This window comes from Drosophila pseudoobscura, chromosome 4 (assembly GCF_009870125.1).
Source record: "Drosophila pseudoobscura strain MV-25-SWS-2005 chromosome 4, UCI_Dpse_MV25, whole genome shotgun sequence".
Taxonomy (NCBI): Eukaryota; Metazoa; Arthropoda; class Insecta; order Diptera; family Drosophilidae; genus Drosophila; species Drosophila pseudoobscura.
In genome coordinates this window covers 23683327-23708297 of record NC_046681.1, presented here as the reverse complement: position 1 = coordinate 23708297, position 24971 = coordinate 23683327, and the positions used below count along the sequence as shown (strand labels likewise).

General features: G+C 42.3%; 1 protein-coding gene across 4 annotated transcripts in view; it reads left to right on the top strand.

Moving 5' to 3' along the window:
* Positions 1 to 24971, top strand: part of bru1 (bruno 1) — a 98504-nt gene that overhangs the window by 37916 nt on the left and 35617 nt on the right. For 3 of the 4 annotated variants that reach the window (XR_004469081.1, XR_004469080.1, XM_002132684.4), the window contains exons 2-4: positions 5686 to 6143; positions 16576 to 16658; positions 21370 to 21418. Coding sequence is in view for 2 of the 4 variants with exons in the window: in XM_002132684.4 (XP_002132720.3) it covers positions 5686 to 6143; positions 16576 to 16658; positions 21370 to 21418 (590 nt within the window). In the remaining 2 variants the exon portion in view is untranslated. Of the gene's footprint in view, positions 1 to 5061; positions 5484 to 5685; positions 6144 to 16575; positions 16659 to 21369; positions 21419 to 24971 lie in introns of those variants that run through there. The other variant, XM_003736099.3, reaches the window with a different exon arrangement.

The following is a 24971-nucleotide window of genomic DNA, read 5'->3' as shown; positions in this document are numbered from 1 at the left end:
CCCAGACTAAACGAAAGGACATTGAGTCCTGGGCGATATCCGGAAAACCTCCCTTCGAAAATTTTCAAATAAAATGCCAACTTTGATCTATTTACAAGTGATTATTAACACAATAACAACAGGCAACAGGGGGGCGGGGGACTGAGACAGTAACAATGTAGACGGAAAGGGGTGGGGGAGGAAATGGGGACTGGGAGCGGCGACCGGCAGGGCATAATAGACAGGGACAACAACTACAAACGATTTGGAACATTTTTGCTTAATTACACACGAGTCCTAAACCGCTTCCTATCCCATCCCCAAAAAGGCCAGAGAATCCACTGTGTTGAGCCAAAAAATGGGCTTAAGCCCCTGCCCTGCCCGCCTTCTCGGGCGACTACTGTCTATCCTCATCCATCTCCCCCGTTGGTCCGCTTCACTGTCTCTGCTCATCCATCTCCCCTCTCTGCTCGCTCATCTTTCTGCCCCCCTTCGTTCACTTTTGCCCCCCTCTGGTCCACTCATCCTTCGGCCCCGCTCTGGGCCGTTCATCCTCCTCCCTCCGCCCCCCCTTGAGCCGCTCATGGCTATGTCAAATATTTGCACAAAAGTCCAAGCTCCTTCTTCGGCTGCCCTCTTCGTCCACCCTTTCGTCAGCATTGCTCATCCAATTGTCGCAGCAGAGGATGAACGTAGGCGGGGGGTGGAGAGGATGAACGTAGGCGGGGGGCGTCGCAGGGAAAAAAGGCATTCGAGTCCTCAGCCAAGTGCTGGAAGCGCCAGTGTGGCAGCAGAGCAGCGGTACGGCACGGTACCGGCAGAGGCAATGAGGCTCAGACAGCGGCTTTATCCTTGACCAAAAAAAGAGCAACGCGTGGCAGAGATGAACGGTTTTCTTATACCCTACACGCAAAGAGGGGGTATATCGATTCTTTCCAACATCTCTAAGTATGCAAGTGGGAATGCGGCCTGTGGCAGGGTATTAAAAGCTTCGGTCATACGCTGCTAGTTGTCGTTGCCGTCTCTTTTTGGGGTTCACTGAGTGTCAACATTGGGTGCCCCTCCCCCGCCCACTCTCTTTCTCTTTGCTCGTCGGGCGTCCAGCCAGCGTTGCCAGACAACGCACAGTCAGCGTAAAAAGTCGCGTAGCTCAACAAAAAAGGGAAGAAGAGCTGTAACGAAAGGTTGAGCGAGAGCGAGACGGGGGGTGAACGGTGGGCAAAAATAAAGCAAAGAAATCATTTTTAAATGCGGCTTAAAATTATCTTTGATAAGCGTGCCGAAATGCGGCGCCCTCTTATATTTTTTTGGTTCCCCCTCTCCATCTTTCTCTCTGCTGAAGTTGAGTTATTTATAGGCGGCGCGGCGGAGCTTTTTGCTCTCTCGAGCTTGTGGGTCGCATTAAGAGAGAGCGAGAGATCAAAGTAAAGCTTCAAGTGGACTGGGGCTAGGGTAGAGCAGAGGTTAAGCTGCTTAGGAACCCGAACCGGAACTCTCAAGGAGCGGAGTGCAAAGGTATGACGAAATCTGATTTGATAGTTGAGAGATAAAGAGATAATGAAGCATAGGATAGAAATATTCAAATGCGGTTAGTAAATTATAGAAATTTTACAAAGAAAAGGCCATAAAGGAATCTTTAATTTCATCCACCGAATGTCTCATTAGTTGGTCCCTGGATATCGCCCAGCGAAAAACTCTCCACCAAACCTTAAACAATTGGGCTCCTTCAATAGTCCTCCTTCAATGCCTGCACCACTTCAGGCATCACAAGGTTAAAGCTCTTGACAAGTTCCACTTGTGTTACTTTTCCATTGATTTTGCAGTCTCTAGTACACCGCACTAACAAATCGAAGAACATCGAGGTAGAAGCAACCAATCAAAGAGAACAAAGAGGGAGTGGCGCTCGAGCTGGAGGAGACAAAAACGAAAATAACAAGAATCAAAAGTTCCAGGATCCACTTGGAACTTGATTTGTTGTGCAGCGCACAGCAGACGCTAGACATGAACGAAATTATCCATCGTCTCACCTGAAAAACAACAGATAAAGACCAAATGAAGAGACAAGTAGAAAAAAGTTGTTCAAAGAATTTTTGCAGCTTCTATTACACAGCTGCTACATGCTATACTACTACCTTTTTTCTCTAAATTTTCCCATTTCGGACAGTGGGGGGGGGGACACCTTTCTTTATTGGAGAAGTTTTTTTTTTTTTTTTGTTGACTGTGTCCTTGTCTCTGTCAAAGTGTTGACCCATGTCGACGCCGCCATAGAAGGGTCGCTCTCTCTCTCTCTCTCTCTCTCTCTCTGTTAGCTGTCCCCAGTGAGCCTTCATTTTGGGGGTAAAAAACTTTTATAATAGATTTCAAATTTCTGCCGCCTTGTGTGCCGTGTGCCCGGCTGTACGCCCCTCCATAATTCTCTGGAGTAATCAAGCAAATTAGTAAGTTTCTCGGGAGAAACGAAGCTGAATCCTGGCGAAATCCCAGTACCGAATTCCGACACTCCTTCGTGGCTCCCTCGACAATTTTGTGGTCGGCAAATTGTTGACAGCTGCTGCCGCCAGCTCCTTCTTCTGTTCTCCTGCTGTTGCTCCGACAAATGAAGATAAATGCCAGGATGGCGAGGCAGAAGAAGGTGGTGGCACGAAGTGGGAAAGTTTTCCTTTAAAATTTAAAGCGAAATCTTCAATTTTTGGCTGGATTGCATTTTTCCTGTTAAGTCGATAGCCGGCGAAGTAGGTGGGACTTCTCTCTCAAGGGTTACTGCATGAAATCGAATTTACTTTACGAAACTTCAAGTATATACTCCTCTTTTTAGATCACAGATAAAAGATAGTTTCCATGGATCAATAGATGTATCTATGATGAGTAGGTATTCCTATAGTCCAAAGTATAACCGTTGTTCCTTATTTTTCTTTTGAACATTGCATACTTTTTGTTGATGAAGATGAATTGCAGTTTGAACTTTGATACTAGCACAAAAGTTCAGTTCGTTTTCCTCTTTTCCGAATTTTGTTGGCTTGTGTGTGGAAAAGTTTTGTTTTTCGGGTAAAAAAGTTTTGTATGAAATTGTCGCAATTGCATGTTTTATTGGATCCTAAGCGGGAACTTGGCTCATATCAGACGTATTGGGGTTGGGTGGTGCACAAGAAATGCAATAATTGTGTCAAAGGATCGTTGCAATTACAGTGTTTCCCTTGGCTACCCCCCCTCTCCAGTGACTTTCGAACTTTAACTGAATTAAAGTCAAGACAAAATAGCCAGGAAAGGGTTAGCAGAGGAAGAGAGGATGTGGGGAGAAAGAGCTGTTGAAAAGTTTGGCGCGTCTGGCAAACAAAGAAGCAAAGGAAAAGACAAAGTTCAAATTACAAAATGCAACAAAGAAGACGCCAAAGGGATGAGAACCGGGGAGGAAAGACAAGAATTTGCTAAATAAAAGTGAAACTTGCAAGAAATTAAAAGACAAACAAGTGAAGAAGCTTTAGGTGGCATACCGACTGGAGGTACCTCTTAAAAGTGTGACTAAAAACATACTTATTCTTATAATTATAATCCATTGAAAATGGAGTCATTACTGCTTATTGTTTATTGTCTTTTGCCTGTTGCATACATCCATGCGAAAACCATATGCCCTAGAGTTCCACCAGCACAGGGTATAAATAGAACAAGAAGCAACAGCCGCCGCCGTCGCCGCCGCCGCCTTGGAAGCAGAGCGATGGAGAGGGAGAGCGAGAGCGACGAGTGTGGGAGAGAGCTTGGAACGAAGAGCAGTGCATGTGCGTGCATGTGCGTTGGCAGAGCAGCAGCCGTAACGATGCAATTAAAGCATTAGGTCCGTGACAGAGACTTCAAACACAAACCCAAACTAAAGCTTAATTATGTGTAATGGGATGTGCCATGATTTACTTTCTATCCTCTATCCTCAAAATTGACTTTAAAGTACAAAAATAAAGAAGAAAAAACCTTAAAACAACTTCGATTTCGACTTGAGTGAACTTTTCTTGTTTGGATTGGCGATTTTCTGGCTGAATAATCCTCAAATAGCATTAACCTAATGGCCATTTGCTTCTGTAAATAAACGATTTTAGCTTTCGTCAGAGCCAAGGCCAAATTGGGTCAACTAAAACGCGATGAGCAAACCCACCTGGACAAGGACCCACTACCCCACCCCACCTCATGATTAAATGTTGGCAGGGTCTCTATATGTGGGGGGTGCAGTATGCCTGTGTGAGTGAAATGAATTAGCTAAGAAGGATTGGATAACAGGGCGTGTTTCAAAAGGCACCACCTTTGGAGTAGACAAATGGATAATGGAAACGTTTGCTTTTTTCAGTCGTAATTAGAAATTTAGGTTGACGTGAAAAAATCGAATGGGAGGTAAAAAGTCATTTGCATACAAAAGTGGCTTAGAAATGGTTTAAAGAGAAGATAGATAGTAAGTGGGGGGATTAATAGGTTTTTATTGTAAAGAAAAGTTCATCAGTAAAGTTTATATACGTATTTCTATACCACACCTAACGTTCTTAGGTTTTTGCATCATAATCCGCTATGTTTCCAAAGTTTTGACTTTTCAGCCGCGCGAGAGCCACCGATCATCCCACCCGCTTGTGTCTCTTTTCCTCTGCTTTGACAATCGGCGCTGCTGCATTGCATTTACCCTATGTACCTCCCTCTCTTTTTCGCACAGCTTAAGCAGAGGCCTTCGAGGCAGAGGCCGCTGCCGTTGCTCTGCCTAGAATTTTTTTCCCTCTCTTCTTTGATTTAGCTGCGCTGCCTTCTTTAAATAGATGAGCTTAAGCTGACGCTAGCAGAGCACCTGTCTCTCTTCTTTGCTTTGACTAAGCTAAACCTTGCTCATTTAGATCCTCTCCCGCTGCCTTCTTACAGAAGCTTTCGATGCAGTCGGCAGAGCTGAACTTCGATCGACTGCAGCGAAGTTACTGCCTCTCCCTGTTCCTCTCGCTGCCCTAACTCTTTTGCATTCTTCTATTGCATGCGCCTCAGTATCACCTGACTTTCGCTGCTGGAAGGCCTGGAATCCACTGGAATTTCCTTTGCCCTTGACTTTATCAAGCCAAATGTCGTTGCTCGTCCATTTGTCCAGCGACGATTGCCAGTAAAGGAAGTGAAAGAACCGTTTAGTTGAAGGCGCTGCGCGTGCGTGTACCCCCCGAATATATATTCAATATATAGTTCCTTTTTTAATTAGTCACGTTGAGTTTCGAGTGTCGCAGTGTTAAATGGAAATCCTCTTTTAGGCGATTGCAATTCTTAATTATTTAAAAAAAAAACCCGAATTCGATTGTCCGTGTGCGTCAAAAGTATTGATTGAGCGTGGTTATTTGCCGTTATATCCTACTAACTATTATATATATACTTGTTGTTGTCCTTCCGAGTCGACAGTGTACAATTTTTGAGATCATGTTCAGCAGCCGCGCTTCGTTTCTGGCCAATCGCCGTATGATATTTGATTTTTCGGAAAAGAGTGCCAATGATCTCTATTTGGAGTAAGTATGTGTGTGTGTGTGACACAACTGTAAACGGTGACTCATCAAGGAAGAGCCAACTAATAATATAGAAATGAAGACATTTGTTTTACTTTTTATTAAGTTATATTCCTAACAAATATTCAAATATTAAGTAACTAACCCAAAAAAAACCATTTTACTAACGACAATTCTCCCTCTTATTCTGTCTTCCCTTTCGCAGTGCATTTGGTATGAGCGATAAGAGTAGCAGTGCTACGAATAGCCTGCCCAACAGTCCCATTCACAGCAACAACAATAATCCATCTCTGCTCAACAACAACAATAACGGCGTGAACGGCAACAACAATCAGAGCCTGGGTGGCAGCAACAATTCGCTGGTCGGCGGCATCGGCAACAACGGTATTATGTCTGCGGCAGGGCTCGTGAACAACAACAATAATCCGTGCAGTGCCAATCGGAATGTCGTCGTGAGCATGGACGATGATTCGTGCTTCCGCCTGGATGCCGATGCCACGGTCACCTACAGCGACAAGGAGCCCGATCCGGATAACATCAAGATGTTCGTGGGCCAAATACCCAAGTCCATGGACGAGTCGCAGTTGCGTGAAATGTTCGAGGAGTACGGACCGGTGCATTCGATCAATGTGCTGCGCGACAAGGCCACTGGCATTAGCAAGGGTAAGTCTTAGTCGGCAAGGGAAATTGGAATACTCTCTCAAGAAGAATAGTGCAAATAGAAATGTGTAAATGTTGTTGTATTTGCATAGAACCTACCAGTATTACTGTACTTAAATCGGTCGCATCACGACAGCCCTGCACAAAGCTGGTGTTTGCGGAGAGGGGGAAACGGAGCTCTCGCTCTCTCCCTCTCTTGCTTCGGGCGGCCCATCACTCTTCTTCGTTCTCTCTTTTGTTTAGCTTGCTTGCATGCGTGTGCGTGTCTGCGTGTCTCCTGTGCTGCGTCTGATAAATTACATTCGAATTTGTTGCGGTAAATACCCGAAAGCTCTCACTAAAGCTTCTCCCTTTGCATGCAAATGAGAGGGCTGCAGAGACACCAAGGCACACAACACACAAAATTAATATGAGATATGCTTTGCCCAGACACTCACTCCCACACACGCACACCCACACACTTACCCATTTGTCTCTCTTTCCTCTGTCTAGTTTCTCCCTTTTGCGCCCCGCTTCCTTTTAATTGCATTCCCTTGCATTTACCATTTCATTTCATTTCATCAGCAAATTGCTTTTTGTTCCGCTATTTGTGTTTGACTCGAAATTTCAATAGCCTTGAGCTTGAGCCTTGTGAAGCTTAACTAAGGGAAGGGGGTGCAGTGCCAAAAATACAGAGTATGAGAAAAGAGAGATCTTTTTAATTAAATAATACAAATCATGGTATTCAATTTACACACTCTTACTTAAGCAATTGATTAAAATTGCCCTTCGCTTTGATATTTATTTAATAATTGCTGTCATAGAAATAATATTTAATAGTATTAAAAGGAGTTTAACGAATAAAGTTTTAGGTAGAAGAGCCTAAATATAGATATTCCAAGTTTTAACAAAAAATGGGAATAAATTAAAAACAAAAGAGTCTTTTTGATGTTCTGTCATTCAGACCATCCCCCATCTCCCATTCTCAATAAAAGCTTTGCATCCTGAGATCAGACTCTCTTCTTTATCTCTATCTCCCCCTTCCCCCTCTCTCTATCTCTATTGCCGATTTGAATTCCCTTTTCATTATTCCAATATATTCATTGTTCAGTTCCGTTCTATTCATTTCTTTGCTTGTCCTGTCTCTCATCTATTCTATTTTTATTTTTGTGCTGTCTGAAAGCCTCTCAACTGCAGTCAAGTTTATTTTTATTGATGTGCTGCTCTTTTCTCTTCCTCTCCCTCTCCCTCTCCCTCGCATTCATAACGGCATTTTCCACTTCTAATCTTTTCCATTTCCAATTGCCATTCTACTCTCGACCCATCGTCTCGCATTCATTGTCCATGGATATACATATTTCCACAAAAACATTCATTCATTCGGTTTTGTGTATTTTCTGTCATTGTTATTCTATATCCAACTGTCTATTTAGCTTTTCTATCCCATCCCCCATCCCCCATCCTCCTCCGACTGCAGCTGACAGGTTCATCCTTATTTTTGTAAAAGTGGGCGTGTGTGTGCTCTGCTGTTGTGCAGATCTGGACAGTGGCCAGTTTTGTGTCCCAAAAATGGAGGCGTGCCTGCCCTGCCCTGCCGCCTGGTCGGAAAAAGAGAGGAGCAGCGGCGGCGGCGGCAGCAAAACAGTTTTAGAAGCACTTAAGTGGCGCGTTGTGCTGATGATTTATGACAAGCGGAAAGTACAGTGCGACCTCTCCTGGCTGGAACCATCTAATCTGCTGCCCTGCCACTGCTGCTTGTCTGCTTGTCTGCTGGGAAAGTGCCACTGTAATCAAAGCTTATTCCGCATCCATGGTGTCCCCTTCCATTCATTCTCTTGGACTAGCTTAAGTGCTCACGAACCATGCGAGCATTTTTGTTGTTTTTGTTGTTGTTGGCAAGTAGCTGCTCGCCTTGGAAGACTCTTCTGGCAGTCACAAACACAGAATCGACACAAATTGCATTTCAAAGTTATTATTTATGTCAGCGCAAAAGCGTAGAAAAGTAGGCGTCGTTTTTGTGCCCACCACGCCCACACAGTGACCTACAAAAGGGGGAAAAAAAAGCGAAAATAAAAGCCAAACGGAATATTCCTTCGTTATTCTCTTGGTAAAACATCCGTTGGGGAGGTCTAGTATCTGGGGATATCAGACTTTATTACATTTTTACCGATATAATTTAACTGATTTAAATCAATATGTTTGGTAATTAGTTCGATCGATATATGTTTCGATTTGTGTTCTGTTCTGATACAACAATCTTTGGCATACATTTTAATGTTGATTCAAAGATCGAAGTGTCATCTTTAAAAGAAATTCACAAATTTCAGTAATTTTATATATTCCAATTTAAAAATAATTTTTTTTATCGAATGCCACTCGGCTTCTGGATAATATCGATAAGTAAATTGACTACCTGTAGTTTTAAAGCTTGATTTTGATTTTCTGCGTTATATTTATACAAAAACTTAATTACTTATTCAAAAAAATTTAAAAATATATTGTTTAAATAAATTTTAAATCAAAAGAATTTAAAATAAAAAAAAAATACAAATGTCGTATTGTCTGTTAAAAAGGTTTTTATTTCTATTTAAATTTCAAAAATTGAAAAATGTGTAAAAATTGTTTTTATTGCCTATGTATTTATATTTCTAATTAATTTTAGATCCCATAGGGTATCCCACTAGTTGATCATTGTGTGCATCGATATTATTACAGCGCTTTCGCCGTTTCCTCTTTATTTTTTTGTTGTTTTTTTTTTGTTGCCTTTTGCGCTTTTTGTGTATGAATTTCCTCCTACTGCATGATGCATTTTGTTCCCGGTTTTTTGTCTGTTTAAACTACCAAAACTTCCTGCTAACAACATTTCCATTTAGATGGCAAAATGTAACCCAGTTTTGCGAGTTGGCTAAAAAGAAGCAGCCGCCTCGGCCATACATATCCTTCGACTTGGTCGAAATGTCTGTCTGTTGCTTAGAGTTTTTAGTCCTTTGCTTTCTTCTACCCTTTATTTCTCTCTCTTTCTGGCCTTCTCTTAACCAAACGAAATGCAAAATGACACTTTTAAGTGCGATGGTTGACCTCTGAACCAGAAAGTCGTAAATAACAAAAAATAAAGTTGAAAAAAAAGTACCAACCGAAAATTTCCCTTTTCGTTTCGTTTCGTTTCGGGCAAAAGTATTTCTGGGCTAATGCTTTCTGCTGCTGGTGTGCGGCCCCAAAACAAAATTGTTTTCTCTCTTTTTTGGCACTAAATTTCGTTAGCGGCCGTTTGCCCCCTGCCCCTGTCCCCACGAAAAATACTGATAGTATCCCGTACCTATTGGCGGTTCTGGTTCTGGTTCTAGCCCCTGGATTCTCTATGTTGTTGCTGTGGGTGTTGCGGCTTTTATGGTCTCTGTGTTCCTGTGTTGCTGCTGCTCCTCTGCGGCCTGTAGATAAAGGTGAGAAGTGGTGCAAAGCAGGGAGGGAGAGAGAGAGGGTCTAGGGGGCACTAGAGCGGGACAAGGTTAAGCGCTTGGGTCATAATTTATTAGCGCTTGCGGTCGGCGATAGTCAGAGGGATGACGATGATGATGAGTGCAGGGAGGGGCGGTGCAAAGGGCACTACCAAAGGGAGGTGTGGCAGGAGGTACAGAAGGGTGGGGGTGGGATGGCAGGAGGTACCGAAGGGTGGGGTGACAGGAGGTAGAAGGTCGGGGTGGTAGGGAAGCATCAACCGTGGCGAAAAGGCTCCTTTCTTGCGGTTTCCATTTCAGATTTGTTCAGGTGAAAAAGGATACAGCCTGGCGCTGGGTGTAACATTTAATTCGATATTGAGTGAGTGAAAGAGACCGAAAAATAATGTGGAAAAAGAGGGGAATAGCTTTAAAAGCCAGTTCTATCCCCTCCCCACAAAAGCTGTAAACTGTTTGTGGCCTTTGGTTTTGTGTTTGTGTCAAAAAGGTCCTGTGTCAAGTTTTCTGCGGTTTTTGCGGCCAACGCAACGAAGCCAAACTCTGTGGGGGGTGAGGGGAAAATTAAGATTTCACCTAGAGAAATCCATTTCAAATGGCTTGAAAATTAAGCTCCGAGTGTAGGGACACGCATGTAACACGTGGTTTGGGGGGGATTTGAAGGAGTGAAAAGAATAGTGTGATTCTTAAGTTTTAAAGAATTCAAAGGGAATCCAAAGGTGGAATGGTAGGAAAGGGAGGAGCGGCACGAGTCTGACTGAGATCGAGATACGCGACCTGGAAACTTCAGAAAACCCTTTTCCTATAGAAATATAGAATTGTTTTCGACATCTTCTATGGCGCTGTGTAAACATCAAATAACTTTGAAAAAAAAACAACCAATTTTCAGATATGGTCCTTTAGAAATTATTCGAACTAATTTTTGAACAGAATTTGATTGATGAATGAATGAATGAAGTGAATAAAGTGGCCGCCTTTATCGAACACCTTAAAATATCCCCTTTTTGCTGCGTTTTCCAACACTTTTTCGAGCATCTCGGGCGGGGTATGATGATGATTTCGGGCTTGGGCTAATCAATGGTAACCTCAGCTTGCTGGCGAAAACTGTGCATTTCAAATAACCCCACAAAAGTAACTCCGGAGGCATCAAATCTGGAGATCTGATTGTTTTTTTTTTCCAAATAAATTATTTATTTATTTTATTCTAACGTTTTTATTAATCTTTAAAATATATATATAAATTGTATATCCAATAAAGATGTTTAAGCACTTTCGATTAGTTCCTCCGATAAGGCCTGAGTATATTTATCATTTTGTGCCCTTAAGCACCCCTCATACCATATTCAATTGGGAAAATCCGGAATCCGCAAACCCCGGACCCCGGACCCCGGACACGAGCATATGTCACAGTTCCGCATTAACAGGGCCACACCCACTGAACCGAAGGCCTTCTCAGGCGACGCCCCGCCCCCCTCTATATTTTTTTTTTAGCCAGTATTCCATTCCCAGTCTTGTGATTTATGACCTCCGACATATAAAAAACTAACTCGCTGACCAAACCAGAAAAGTTGAGAACTGCTGGGGAGGGAGGAGGGAAAGGGAAACCAAGGAAAAGCAGAAATAATATAATTCACACAGAAAGAAAGAGAAAGAGCATGAGGAAGAGGGTGAGGATGAGGGAGACGGTGAGAGAGTGGGTTAGAAATAGAGGTTAAGTGGGGTTTTTGTTGGTTTTTTTTTTTGGGAGTGGACTTTGGGGCAGCTTCTCCCCGCCTTCCGTTTCCTTATCTTTTGGGTTTTCCTCTTGAGAACTTCATTTCGTAAAGCTTTTCCTTCTACATCTCTAAGACCAGCTGTCCAATGTCCTGGCACCCTGTGTCTTTCCTTCACAGAGAGAGAGAGAGACAGAGAGAGAGAGAAAAGGAAAAGTAACGCACTTATCTAACGCCTCCATCGGCCGCCTCTCTCCCTCTCCCTCTCTCTCTCTCTCCCTCGCTCTCTGCGGAACTTTGTGCTCTTGACATTTTTATTTAGCTGCTGCACTGAGCGTGAAAAATGCATAAAATTTCACTTAATTTTATTCCAGCCCCCCTCTCGTCCTGTTCTGGGGTTACTTTTTTTTTGCCTGGGAAAAAGTGAATTTCAATTTCAAATGCAGGCGCAATTTTCGAAACGTTTCAGTTAGATTTTTACTATTTTTTTTTTGTTGGGTGGAAATTGGATTTGGTCATGACTTTTGGTTGCCACTGAGGCATTGCCAAACATTTGTCACGGTCTCCCAGGTAAGGGACGATCACGACTCCACCGAAGGGACTAGAGATGGGAGACAGAAAGATGTGTAAAAGATGCCCAGGACTTAAGGGGATTTGGACCAGATTGTAGGCGGGTATCTGTACATCTATTTCTCCGTCAATTAATTATTTTATTATACAACTTAATTATAGTACATTTTTAAATTAATTAATTACACAATTAATTAAGCGGTACACTAGCGTCGGGGCCTTCGGCTCTCAGTTAGTTCAAATAATCGTATCTGCAAGGAAATATTTCAGGTTAAGGAATTTAGAAGAAAAACTTATTCAAAAAAGTTGCTATATTTTAGTGAACCAAAAAAACAGAATCATAAATAAAGATAATTTCTACTGGATTGGAGAAAAAACGTTAGCAATCGGATTATTATTATAGCCAGAATGAACAACAAAAACGAAAGTCAGTTGGCTCTTTGAATACCTGGTCTTCGAAAAGCTAGACCATACTTTTGTTCCTGCAAATCACATCTATAAACTGGGTATCCTATCCTGGTACGTGAAGAAGAATCTTGGTCTCTAAATAATCAAAAAAAAAAAATCTGAAAAATATCGACTGCTTTTTTAATGAAATTCTCTAAAGCGACAAAAAGTAAAAGTGCTATAATAATTTAATTAGGGATTGCCAGAATAAAAAAAAAATGTATTTAAAAATTATTTAAAAAGACTAAGAGTTGACAATAAAAAATTTATAAAAAAAAAAGAATTTTAAAATTTATTAATTTCATAAAAATGTTCGATATTTTAACTATTCTTCACTGTGGTTTTCACTTTCCTTCAGTGGGTTCTTTTTCGAACTATCGTTTGCCCAAGTTGTCCAGTAATAATGCTTTCCATCTGTGAAGCAAATTCGACTCGATTCGATTCGATTCGATTGGTGGGCAGTGCCTTCCCTCTCGATTCGATGGATGCACCATTTGTGATTCTACTGCCATACTTTTTGTACGTACGAGGAGGAGGAGAACCGCTACTATCTGCTACTATTTCTGCCTCTTGCTCTTGTGTATGCCAGTCCGTAAATCTGTGTGTGTGTGTGTGTGTGGGGGTGTGTGTGTGTCGGTCGGAAAGTTTTAAGGACATTGATTTATTTAACTTCGATTAATTCGTTTCGTTGCTCCCCACCGACGCTCGTCCGACGTGCAACGTGTGTCCAAGGCTACATATATCCGTTCTATATGTATATGTATTTGGTATTTGTATCCTTTTCGGTGGACTTTGGCACGTCTTGTCTGGGGAGGCTCTCGATTTCATCTTCCTCCCACTTTCGGGATTAAGTTCTTTTTCGTCCAAAAAACGTGACTGGGTGTCGTTTTCAGCTTTACTCGTCTATCCATCGATGCCTCCACTCCTCCCTCCCCCCTCCCCCTCCCTTTCCGTTTCCTTTTCCTTTAGTTTTCCCTTCTCTTTTTTATCGCATTGTTCTCTTTGGTGCGAGTGTGTGTCTTGGGTTTGATTCTAACTGCAGTTGACATGCACATAATGGGAATTGTGTGAGATTTCTCTCTTCGTTTTCAGCGTTGTTTTGATGCAGTTTTCATCCACCTACTCCTCATCCTGCTCCTTCTCCTGCTCCTCCTCCTCCTCCTTCGTTATCGTTCGATTGCTTTTCCTTATCTATATCCTCCCTCTCTCTCCCTCCCGACTATGTTTTATTGCATTTCAAATGGTTTCGATTTTTCCTTCATTTGTTACATTTAACGCCAGTTTAATTTTAAGTGATATTTAATCTGCGTTTCCGAATTGAAATTCAAGTTAAGCTCTTCTCTATTCTCTATTCTCTCTCTATCTCTTTCGTTTCTTTTGTCCTAATGCCCTTTGTGTGGCTTCTAGGAAATGGGATATCTTTTATGACGGCTGGGGAGGATAAGTTTCTTATTGCTGAAATCAAAGGATTGCGGATTGTGGAAAGTGGAATGGTGATATGTTTTGAAAAAGTTTGCGGAGGATATTCATTATCTCCCAATTAAGAAAGGTGTATATAAATTATATCTCCCTAGGAAAATTATACATTTTGGGGCTGAGTAAAACTTAAATAATTCATAATAATGTTGGCATTAATATTCTGAAAAAATTAAACTTTTCTTTCGAATGAAACTATTATTTAGGTGACTCTTTAGGAGGAGAAGCACTTCTTTAATAGGGTTCGATCAAATGGCCATTAATTCCTTTGAAATTCGGATTATTTCAATATAATTGGAAATATTTCTTTTTATTTAATTAATTTTTATATTGTTTAAAATAATTCTGCTTCAATTTGAAATTTGGTTCCCAAAAAACGAACCTGATCCCACAGAAAAAATCCAGCTAAATTTGCACACTTTTTTCTTCTTTTTTTTAACGCATATCGAGTGAAATATTCGATGAAATTCGATTAATCAATCAATTTCTAACTAACTTTATTCAATTACTGAATCCACTATTCAAAACGAATTTAATTTAAAAATTGAATTTAATTTAATTAAATTTCCAAACATTTAATGGACTTTTTTTGGAGTTCTCACGCAACCAATTTTGGGGGGGATTCATACCATTTGCATTTTCCCAACTTTAAGATCCTTTGAGCTGCTGCATGAAGGACAGAAAAATAGAGAGAGAGATAGAGGGAGAGAGAGATATGAAGAGATGGAGGAAGTGTGGGGCTCTGGAGCCCATAATTCACTCGCACACATCGGATGTGGCGGCGTCGCCTGCCGTCTGCCAGCTCTAACCTCTCTCTGCCTCTCTTCCCCTCTCGATTTTCCGGATATTTAAAAAAAGAGAAGCCCGAAACGAGAAATGAAAATATTTGCAAATATGTGAAAAATGCAGGAAAATGTAGCCGCTTGCAAAAAACTGCGACAGATTGAATTACCTGCTGCTGCGTGGAGGGGGAGGACGAAAAGGCGGAAAGGGGGGGAGGGGTCCAACCCTCGGCTGAACGGCCGAACGAGTTTTACGCCTGACTGGGAGCAGCGACCCAGCGTCCACGATATCGTCGCACCACTAAATACCGCCGATGCGATACGCTCTTACGGCTCGTGGGTAATTGCATTATGCAACTATTGCCCGTCCAAAACCCCCCCCCCCCCCCCCCACCCCCCCACCCCCCACGCCCCCCACCCCGTATTAAGTTTTGTTGCAGCCACAGCCGTCACAGTGTTGCCTCCTCTCTGAGGTTGAGGTAGGCCTCATGCAGGTTAGGGAATGGATAACCTGCGGGCAGGACGCGGGGGGTGGGGGGGGGGGATATCCGAGGAGGGATGTGTGCAAGAGCCGGAAATGGATTTTAACCAAAGCTCTGTGTGTGTCGGTGTCTGTGTCGGTGTCTGTGTCTGTGTGCGTGTGTGTGCCTTGGCCACAGATTTGGCACACATGAAAAAGGAAAGAAAGAAACAGAATTTCCGCCACATCAAAAATACAAAAAAAAAGTACAAAATATTTCTTCTATTTTTGTTGGTCAAATTGAAACGAAATTCCATGCGAAAGAGAGATGAGGGAAAATTAGAGGGAGATAGAGAGAGAAAGATAGGGAAATTGAAATGATTTTGTGTTAAATTTTAAGGATGCCACGCCTTTCTGAAGGTTGGCTATATGATAATGGGAATATAACGGAGTAAATGCAGATTATATCAGTATTAAAGAAACCCCTATATGAACATCTGGTAATATGAATCGATGGACTATAACCTACTAAGACTTATAAAACACTTCCAATAGCATCTGCGGATAATTTGGGGATCCTCTGGGCCTTGTCTTCTTGAAAAAGAATATTCCTCTCGCATCTAATGGTTACACAGCGATGTGTAAAGCTTTGAGCACATTGAGTTATTCTGTAGAGTGAGGGACATTCCAATGATTTCCTGTACCCCTTCTAGATCTAGAATCTACGATTAATTATCGTTTCACAGTGAAAAATCTTCAAAAATGTTTAGAGAATGATGGACGCCTGGATCTACAGATCATAGAGTAAGGGATTGCTAAGGACAGTTTCACCTTTTTGGTTCATATTTTGTTGTTATTTTTTGGTGCGTTCTTGGAGGTACATCCCAAGGTACTCGCTTAATCGTGAATCGAAAAAAGTGAAACTAAATAAAATAAAGAATAAAAAAATTTTAATTATAATTTTGCAACATTTTAGTTAGCCCCAAGAAGCCTGAAAACACCAATTAACCCACAAAATACTAGAAAAATTCTCTGATTTATTTTTTGCTAAATGGAAACTACACACGAATTGGGGAGGATATTGGGTGGGTGGGGAGGCCACAGGAACACTTTGTGGGCCCTAATGCTTGGCTTTAAGTATCACTTAATATGCCTGCCACACTTTCCCTTCCTTTGCTGCGTAAATTCCAACACCTTTTCCCCCCACCTGGGGAACCCTTTCAACCCCTTTTTTTCGGTGGGATTCGCGACACATTTTGTTTGTGGGGGGTGGGGAGGCCATAATGTTTAATTTAGTGGCAAGCCTGTCATGTTGTTGCCACATCTGCCCCCAGCCCCCAGTCCTGGGTGGGCACGCCCATTGTTGGCTCTGGCACACGTTTTGGCATTCAAAGCGCCGTTTCCTTGGGGCCGCCTTTGCTAATAACAATAATTTTCATAATTTCTCTTTGCCACCTTTTAAGTGGGGGAGGGGCAGTGGGGGCCTGCTCGCAAAATAAACTCCAATTTAACCCTTATGCTAATCTGATATACATTTTCCTTCCCCTATTTTCGCAGGTTGCTGCTTTGTGACGTTCTTTACGCGACGTGCCGCACTGAAGGCCCAGGATGCTTTGCATAATGTGAAGACACTCGCCGGGGTAAGAAGACATTTTCTCTTTGATTTTCTTTATTGGGAGATCCCGAATTACATCATTAGGAGAGGAGTGGAGCGGAGAGGCGGGGCGAGGCGCGGAAGGTCTTTGCTTTCTTAACCTTTAATTGGAATTTTTTGCTGATCTGACACAAACAGGAAAAAACTCTATAAACTTATCATGAAACGCCATCATCCGAATGACAGGACAACATCCAAAAGGAGGGCGAGAGAGAGGGACAGGACAGGCAGGCAGCATCTCACCTCCATCATCATCATCGTGGTGGTTCCGCCGCCTCTCCTACCGCCTCTTCTGCCGCCTCTCCTACCGCCCCTCCTGCCGCTTCCTTCATTATGGCTAACTGACTCTCTGACTGACAGATTGACTGGCGTTTGGACAGACAGAGCCATGACACCGCACAAAATACAACAAAAAATACCAACCAGCAACAGCAGAGAAAATAAAATACAAAAAAAAACGGCATACCAAAGGGGGGGGAAAAAAAAATCACGAAGCACGAAATATTCCTTCTTCCTCTAGTATTTTCCCAATATACCATAGTTTCGGTTTTCTTTTCTTTACTCGTTTTTTTTTTTGGTCTTTTCTGTTTTGTCGCTTTCTGCACATTTCCCTATAAAATGCAAGTAATTTCAAAAGTTTAGCCTTGTGTCCTGTGGCAGCTTAAAAATGAGAGAAGACAACGAAAAAAAAACCAAAAAAAAAAGAAGTGAAAATTGTTAGCAAAAGAAGACACGCGCCAAAAGTTTATCTTTTGTGTACTCTTTCAAGAGGTATAGCCAAGGCAGAAATGGCTTTTAAACTTTGTTTTTGATTTTTAATAATAAATAAATAATTTCTATAAGATTTTTGTAGAAAAAGGAATGAAGAGGGCGAATAGATAGTCAAGATATGGCCATATATTTTTTTGGCTGAAATATTTTCAGAAATTTTCCTTATGTTTCCGAAATCTCTTCAAAGAAAACCGATATTTATTCGTAGAATTATGCTGGAATTAAAGTTAGATTATATACTAGAGGAAGATCATAGAAATGCCAGCTTAACATATAATTGGTCCAACTTCTATTCTCTCCTGCACGAACGCGATCGTTTTGGTCATGCGGCAGCTCCCCTCGGTTGGTTGCTTCTCTGCCGGCGATCTCTTGGTGTACAAAAAAATAATAAGTTTCTTTTGAGGAAGAAAAATGCTATTCAATATGAAATAGTTCTGTCAGATTTCTTGTCTGTTAGAATACCAAAAAACGTCACGTCTTAAATACCATCTGCTAAGAAAGGGCATACCTGTTTCGTTGCAGCGGAATGCACTTTCATGGAATTCCTTCTTTTTTTTTTTTGGTTGGCGCAAAGCGAAGAGAGCAAACCACAGGCACAAAAATGTCAATTTGCACTTTGGAGCAGCAGCAGCAGAAGAGCAGAGGAGCAGCAGAAGAGCAGAGGAGCACCAGCAGAGCCCTGGAAAGTTGTCAGCGAGAGAGAAAAGTGCAAAGGGAAGGGCACCATAGCTGAGGGAGAGGGTAGCAGGAGCCTGTGAGAGATAGGGTGCCACGTCAGCAAAAGCGAGCGACATTTGGCAATGTTGCGCTTTTTTTTCTCCCGCTTTTTTGGTGTTGTCCTTTTTCTATAGCGCCATCAAATAAGCATTGAATATTATTATTATTTGAAAGCCATGTGTTGGCTAGAAGCAGAAGACGGGTGAGGAAGAAGGGTCCTCCTAGGGACAATGCTTATGTCATCACGTTATCGGCTTCAGAAGGAAGCCCCCCGACCACCGACCGACGACTCACATAATTTGCATGTAGCCTCTGCCGCGTGTCGCTGCTGCTGCCTGCAGCTGCGATATTTATTTTAGAAAATTGCCAACGGGAACGGAAACAGGACCAATAGGGGAAACACAAAGGAAGGGTATCGCCGAAGTACATGATGCTCTTTAACATCCATGGAACCATTAGAGAAATCATAGCTTTTTGAGTTTGTTTGGAATATTTTTGAGAAAAGTCAATTCTTCTATAAAAAACGGGTTTTAATCATTTCGATTTAACTTTGTCAAAAATCTCAACATCTTTGAACAATTATGACGCAACATTTTTAGTATTTTTCTTGGGTTCTTCAGTAATCTCGGTATTTTCTGGTATTTTTTTAAAATCGATTCTATAAGATGATTTTGCTAATTCTATTTGGTATTCACATAGTATTTGAACGGTATTTGTCTAGTATTTTTCTGCATTATTTTAAGTATTTTATGAAAGCAGCCAATATTTTCCAGTATTTTTTCTGCGTAGATTCTAAGATAGGATCTGTTTCTGTCTTCCTAGTATTTTACTAGTATTTTGTATGGTACTTTTTCTAGTGGACCGTTTGTCTGCATTTCAAACGTCTGCTGAAAATCGTAATACTCTCGCAAAGGGTACAACAAGAAGGAGCTTGAAGCCGGCGATGACGGGACAACGCAGCGGAAGGATAACAGGGACATGTGCGTGCTGCATTTGATTGTGGTTGCCGGTTGCCGGTTGCCTTTTTTCCGTTGGACGGGCTGACAGGCTTTGACGCTGGCTTGTAATTTTCTTGCACAATTTGCGATTGTTATCGGAAAATGTTTTCGGTTATTCATGTTGATTGGTGAAATTTCTGTGGAAAGGGATGGTAGTTTTCGATTGGTATTGACACACCAATGGGGGAGATAACCTAAAAGGCCAGAATGAATGGGAAAAATATAGAATTGACTGGGAGGAACGGGTGGCTATGAAGGATTGTTGTTATTTATTAGTTGATTTAAGAATTATGAATGAATCGGACTTTAAGCTTGAGTGATTGATGGATATATCGAAATGTCGATACACAAAATAGCTTAGATGTATGTGAATGTCTAAAAATGTATCGATTATAAATCGATCAACTATAAACCACTATGCTATTCTCAACCAAATCTTTTAAGTCACTCTATTATCAATCTTTTTTCAATCAAATAAAAGCTTGTTCTCCTCATTTCATTTTCATCGATAATTTATCGCTGAAAGCCCTGCATTTCATGACCCAACTTTTGGCTGCTGATTAAGTGCAGGCGAACCGATAATTGCCCCAATAGAAAACAGTTCTCGGCGATATTTCAACCAATTAGGTGAAAGCCGCCAGAACAGTCAACCACGAAACCAGTTGACACAGTGAGCAAAAGGAGCGAGCACCAGGCGAGGGACACCCCCTCCGTGGGTTGTGGGTGTGTATGCCGCCTGTGTTTGACTGGTAATTGCTACTTCCTGCTTATAAATAAATTGGCCAAAATAAGAAGAAGGAATGGGGCAGAGCGGGAACGAAAGAGAAGCAAATGAAACGAAGGCTTCGAGGGGGAGGTGGCGATGGTTGACTTGGACTAGTGCAATTTGTAAGCAGTCGCGTTGCGTGTATTATTTACGGCCAGTCCAGGTGCCAGTGGTACACCGGGAAGGGGAAGCACAAGGACATTGCCTTCTAGCGTAGACTGTCGTCGTTTTCCCGTTCGCCGTTCACCGTTCACCGCCTGTTGCCAATAAATCACGCGCCATTAGCCTCGCGGTAGGTAGGTGCCTCCCCAGCCCTAGGGCTGAACACGTGACTCCTCTATTCACATCGTGAGGGCTTGTGTCCGCCAGTCACGCGGCCATTTCTACACTGAGCGTGAAAATCTATTAAAATCTAATCTTGAATAGGAAATATACCGTACATTGATGATTGAAACGCCCAAGCGATTTATTCAAAAGAGAATGCCCAAAAATACACAAAACAAATTGCATGTCGTGTGCATGATTGCTCTATACGAGTCTCGCTGATGCGTGTATTTTGCTGATGTCCTATTTTCTCTCAGTGTTGCGAATGCGTTGGCCTCGTGCCCATTCGGTGTGTTGGTGTGCGGAAAAAAGGGGCGTGCCGGTGGTGGCAAAGGACGAGCTTTAAGCTCGTTTTAATTAGAAGACGTTGTGTGCGAAAAATTACATTTAAAACACGCTGCAAAGTCCAACGCATATTTTAGGATTTTTCCGAGGGAACCAACCCTCCAACCCTCCAACCTTCCCCCCCTCCTCCTCCTCCTCCTTTGCCCGAGTCCTGCGACCGTTTGTAGCGACCGCTGAATAAATGTGTTTGGCTTTTGTCAAGGATTTAGGCAGAGGCTTTGTGTTCCTCCTCCTCTGCGGCGGCGCTGCTGCCAGGCGGAGGCTCCTTTGCCCGTTGCTTGCCCGCATTCCATTCATTATGCAGCTTAAGTGAAGCACAACCCTCTCCCAGTCTCTGTGCCCTCAACTGCAGTGGGTTTTCGGTGACTGCATTTCGGTCTAAAGCTGTGTAAATTAATCGCGTCCTTCGTCCGTTTTTTGGCGCGGGGAATGCCGAGCATATTGCGCTCTAATATTTCAAATGTGATTAAAATGGAAGAATGGCGAGGCCCTTTGGGGATTGGACTTTAACAAGAGAAAGTGGAGGGCTTTGAATGTGCAAGGATTTGCCCAATTGCAGGATAAAATGTCTGTAGTTATGATCTTTGATCTGTAGTCTGGCGAGTCTCTTTCGAACGCCATCTCTCTCCCTCTCTCTGGGCAAAGGCCCGAGAATAACGGCCAGCAAAGGAACAAAGGCTTCATTTTGATGGTTTTGAAAAATCTGCCAAAAATATTTCCCCCACATTTTGCCAATATTTTTCACACTTAATTTCCCGCCTTCTTTTTTCTTGCAGATGTATCATCCCATTCAAATGAAGCCCGCCGATAGTGAGAATCGCAATGGTAAGTTTTTTTTTTTTTTTGTTATTTTCTTTTTCCTAGAAAAATACACAAAATTCGGTGAATAAATGCGTTTCTGCGGGCAGCCCGAAAATATTTGGAAACCGCCAACAAATCAACAAAACGCGCGGCACAAAGTGACCAGCGGGGCGTGAGAAATGTGTCTGTCGGTGTGTGCGTAGACGTGTCTGTGTTGTGCCACAGAACAAAATATAAATTGGGGTTACGGTGGCACCGACACATCGCCCAAAGAGAAAGTGTTTTGAAAATTGATTTTCCATTTCCCATTTTGATTTCCTTTAGAGTCAAAAATGTTTAAAGTTTTTTGGAAATAGATTTGTTTGTGAGAGAATGTTTTTTTTTTATGGAATAAATTTCAAAAAAATTCTCTACAAAAAAATTGGTAGAACATTTTTGGAAATTTTTATTTTATGGTAAATTTTGGTTTATGCATTTCCTCAAATGTCTGGTGGGATTAGATTCTAAAACACATTCCACGTATGAAATGAATATATAGAATATAGAAATTCAAACAGCTGACAGAACAAAGAGCGCAAAAGAGAAAGTAAATGTGACAGAGAGTGACCGATCTCCGAGCGAGTTTTGTTATGGAAATTTCGTGCGGGAAAAAACGCGGGCAGCCTAAAAGCGGGCAATACTTTTTGACAGTTTTTATTGTCATGCCACAATGGCCCAAAAGAAAGAGTAGGAAAGAGAAGAGAATGGTAGAAAGGTGGGAGGAAAGGGAGAGCATGCAGTAGGATGGCGGGAGGAGAGGAGGGCATCCAGTGGGAAGGTAGGAAAGGGAGAGCATGCAGTGGGAAGGTGGGAGCAGGGGAAAAGCGAAACTATAGGAGACTACCGTCCCAACCAATCAAACAGTGCGAACCGAATTGTTTTTTAAACGGATTTTTCATTGAACTTTTCATTCATTCGGTGTCGCTCTGTCTCTGTCTCTGTCCGTCTGTCACCCTTTGGCGGCTGCCTTTTGTCCTGAACTTTCTGGCCCTGTCAGTTGTCGGTCACTTGGCAGTTAATTAAAAACCATCAATTATGTGAGCCAGCAAAATGTTTAACAAAAACGAACAAAAAAAAGTTGGCGAAATTTTTGTCGTAATTTATGTTAATTTTTGCTGCCCGGGCAGGAAGCTTCTCTCCTCCATCCTGTCCACGCTTCGGGGGGTTTTGCTTCTTTTAATTATACCCATGATATTAATCTGCTTAAGTGACCACAAAAATGTTGACTTTTTCCCACACACACACAGGGATAGAGGAGAGGAAGGGGGGGGGGGAGGGGGAGTGGCGATAGAGCGAGAGCGCGCATAGCGTAGAGCGAGGGAATGCCATTTTTAATTGGGCGACCTCTAGCGGCGTTTATTGTTAACAAGTTGTAAAAAAACCAAAAAAAAAAAAGGAAAAAAGTTTCCCTGACATTGCGCGGCTTCCTGCCAAGTCAGTAATAATACAATCCCCCCGCCAAAGCCACCGCCAACCACATCCACGCCCACTCTGTCTCTGTCTATGTCTGCCGCTTCGGCCCTCTTCCGGTTCTGGTGTCGCGGTGGCCCTGCAGCTATATGTAATTACCCTTGTACAACATGGCGTATGCTTAATAATTTTCGGCACTTTCTCTCTGTGTCAGTGTGGGTTTAGCTCTCTGTGTCAGTGTGTGTGCGCGTGGGTTTGCTTAACTAATTTTTGGGTTGTTTTTTCTATTTCTATTTTATTTTGGTGTTTTTTCTAATGATGGAAATGATAGTTTTCCAAACGGGGCGTGGCTTACATGGCGGGTAATAGCTGAACGTACAGAGCGGGGAGAATCAGCTCATTATAAAGAGAAGTTTATACATTAAAACTTTATCGATTTCACTTTCAAATATATCCAAAAATACTAACTAAAACTGTGCCAAAATATACCAGAAAAAGAGAGGGGAATAATAATTGCAGTGTTCGAATAGAAAGGTCGAACAAGTTTGATTGCGATCGTGCTTGAGTTGGTTTGATCAGCGATAAAAAGTAACAATCATGTACGTTAGATGGTGTCATCCCCACATCTGCTCTCTTTCGAGGACCATCCGTTTTTCAAACGTTGCCGAAAGAGTTTCGAACACCCTGTTACGGTAGAGCTCTCTTAATTATTGAAGTCTACCTGTACTTCCATTTCCCCTATAGATTCTAGGGTATTTCCTAGTCCACCACTCCCTGATCAGAAGTGGGCGTTTCAGCGTAGTATGTGCTCCGTGTATGTGTGTGTGTGTTGAATTTTCAATTTCAGATAAGCCTTTTTGCTGGCTGCCACCGCCCGCATTGCGCCTAAAACAAAAATTCAATGCAAATTTAAGTTTTTGGACTCCATCCAACATTTGGCGCATTATAGAGACGCCTCGAACCGTGCAGCACCACAGCCAAAAATTGCAATTCAATATCCCTCTTCTTTAGACCCCAAACTAGACTCAGAAATGTTGCTGCTTGTTTCGTGATTTGGCACTTTAACCTCCAAAGAGGCAGCAACAAAACAGCTGACAGAAAAGTTTTTCGTGGGCCAACAGCGGAAACGATATAATGGGGGGAGGGGTGGGGTAAAAAAGATGGCAGAAATATATTTTTTCATTTTTTGCAACGTTGTTGGTTTACCGCTAGAGCAGGGAGCGGGTGTAGGGGGGAGGTTAGTCTGCCTAGAAATCGAAAAACTGGATATAGAAAAAGACAGTCGTCGGAGGAGTCGAAGGAGTCGTCGTCGACGTCGTCGTCTCAACGTAACAACAAACGGAAGGTGGCAATTTAATAAAATGCTTGAGTGAGTCGCCGAGTTTTGTTTCCTGGTTTTGGCTCCACTTTTTATTCTTGCTCTCTTCTTTGGATCTCCATTCCCCACCAACACTCCTTTGGGTGGAGTGTCGCAAAAGTGTTGCATACTTTTTGGCAGGCAGCAATGCTAAAGAGGGCAGAGCCTTTGATTGGTTTTTCCTTGGGCTCGGGGCTCCCACGTTCTTTGGCATTGCTATTGTTATTCCTGGCAGACCGAGAGAGAGAGAGAGAGAGGGAGACAGCAGGCTTGGCCTTCTTTAGACATTTTTAAAAGTGCTTTTATAGGTGGGGCGGGGGGAGGTTGGGGAGGTTCTTAAGCAAAAGGCTTGAGTGTCGTCAGCGTGGGAAGCAGCAGCAGCATCACCAGCAGCCTATCCAAAAATAACACGAGATATATCGATGCTCCAGAATGGTTGTAATAATGGTTTTTCCACAGAAAAAGTATTCAATAAAACATACCATCTGTAGATGTGTGTGTGTGTGTGTTGCTTTTGGGGAACAATTTATGCATTGAATTTCAGTGCTCCTTGGACTGCTTTAAAATCTACTCAACCTCTGATATACATTCCATGTAAGACAATCCATTTTGTAGGATTAATTAGCTGACAGCTGTCCATTCCACAAAATTTTTGTTGAGGCTACACTCGGAGAAAAAGAAGCACACTCAAATTATATTAAATATTCGGTTGTTAAATACAAAAATAGTGAAATGTTATAGAATTCACTTTGAATATAAATCAAATCTAAA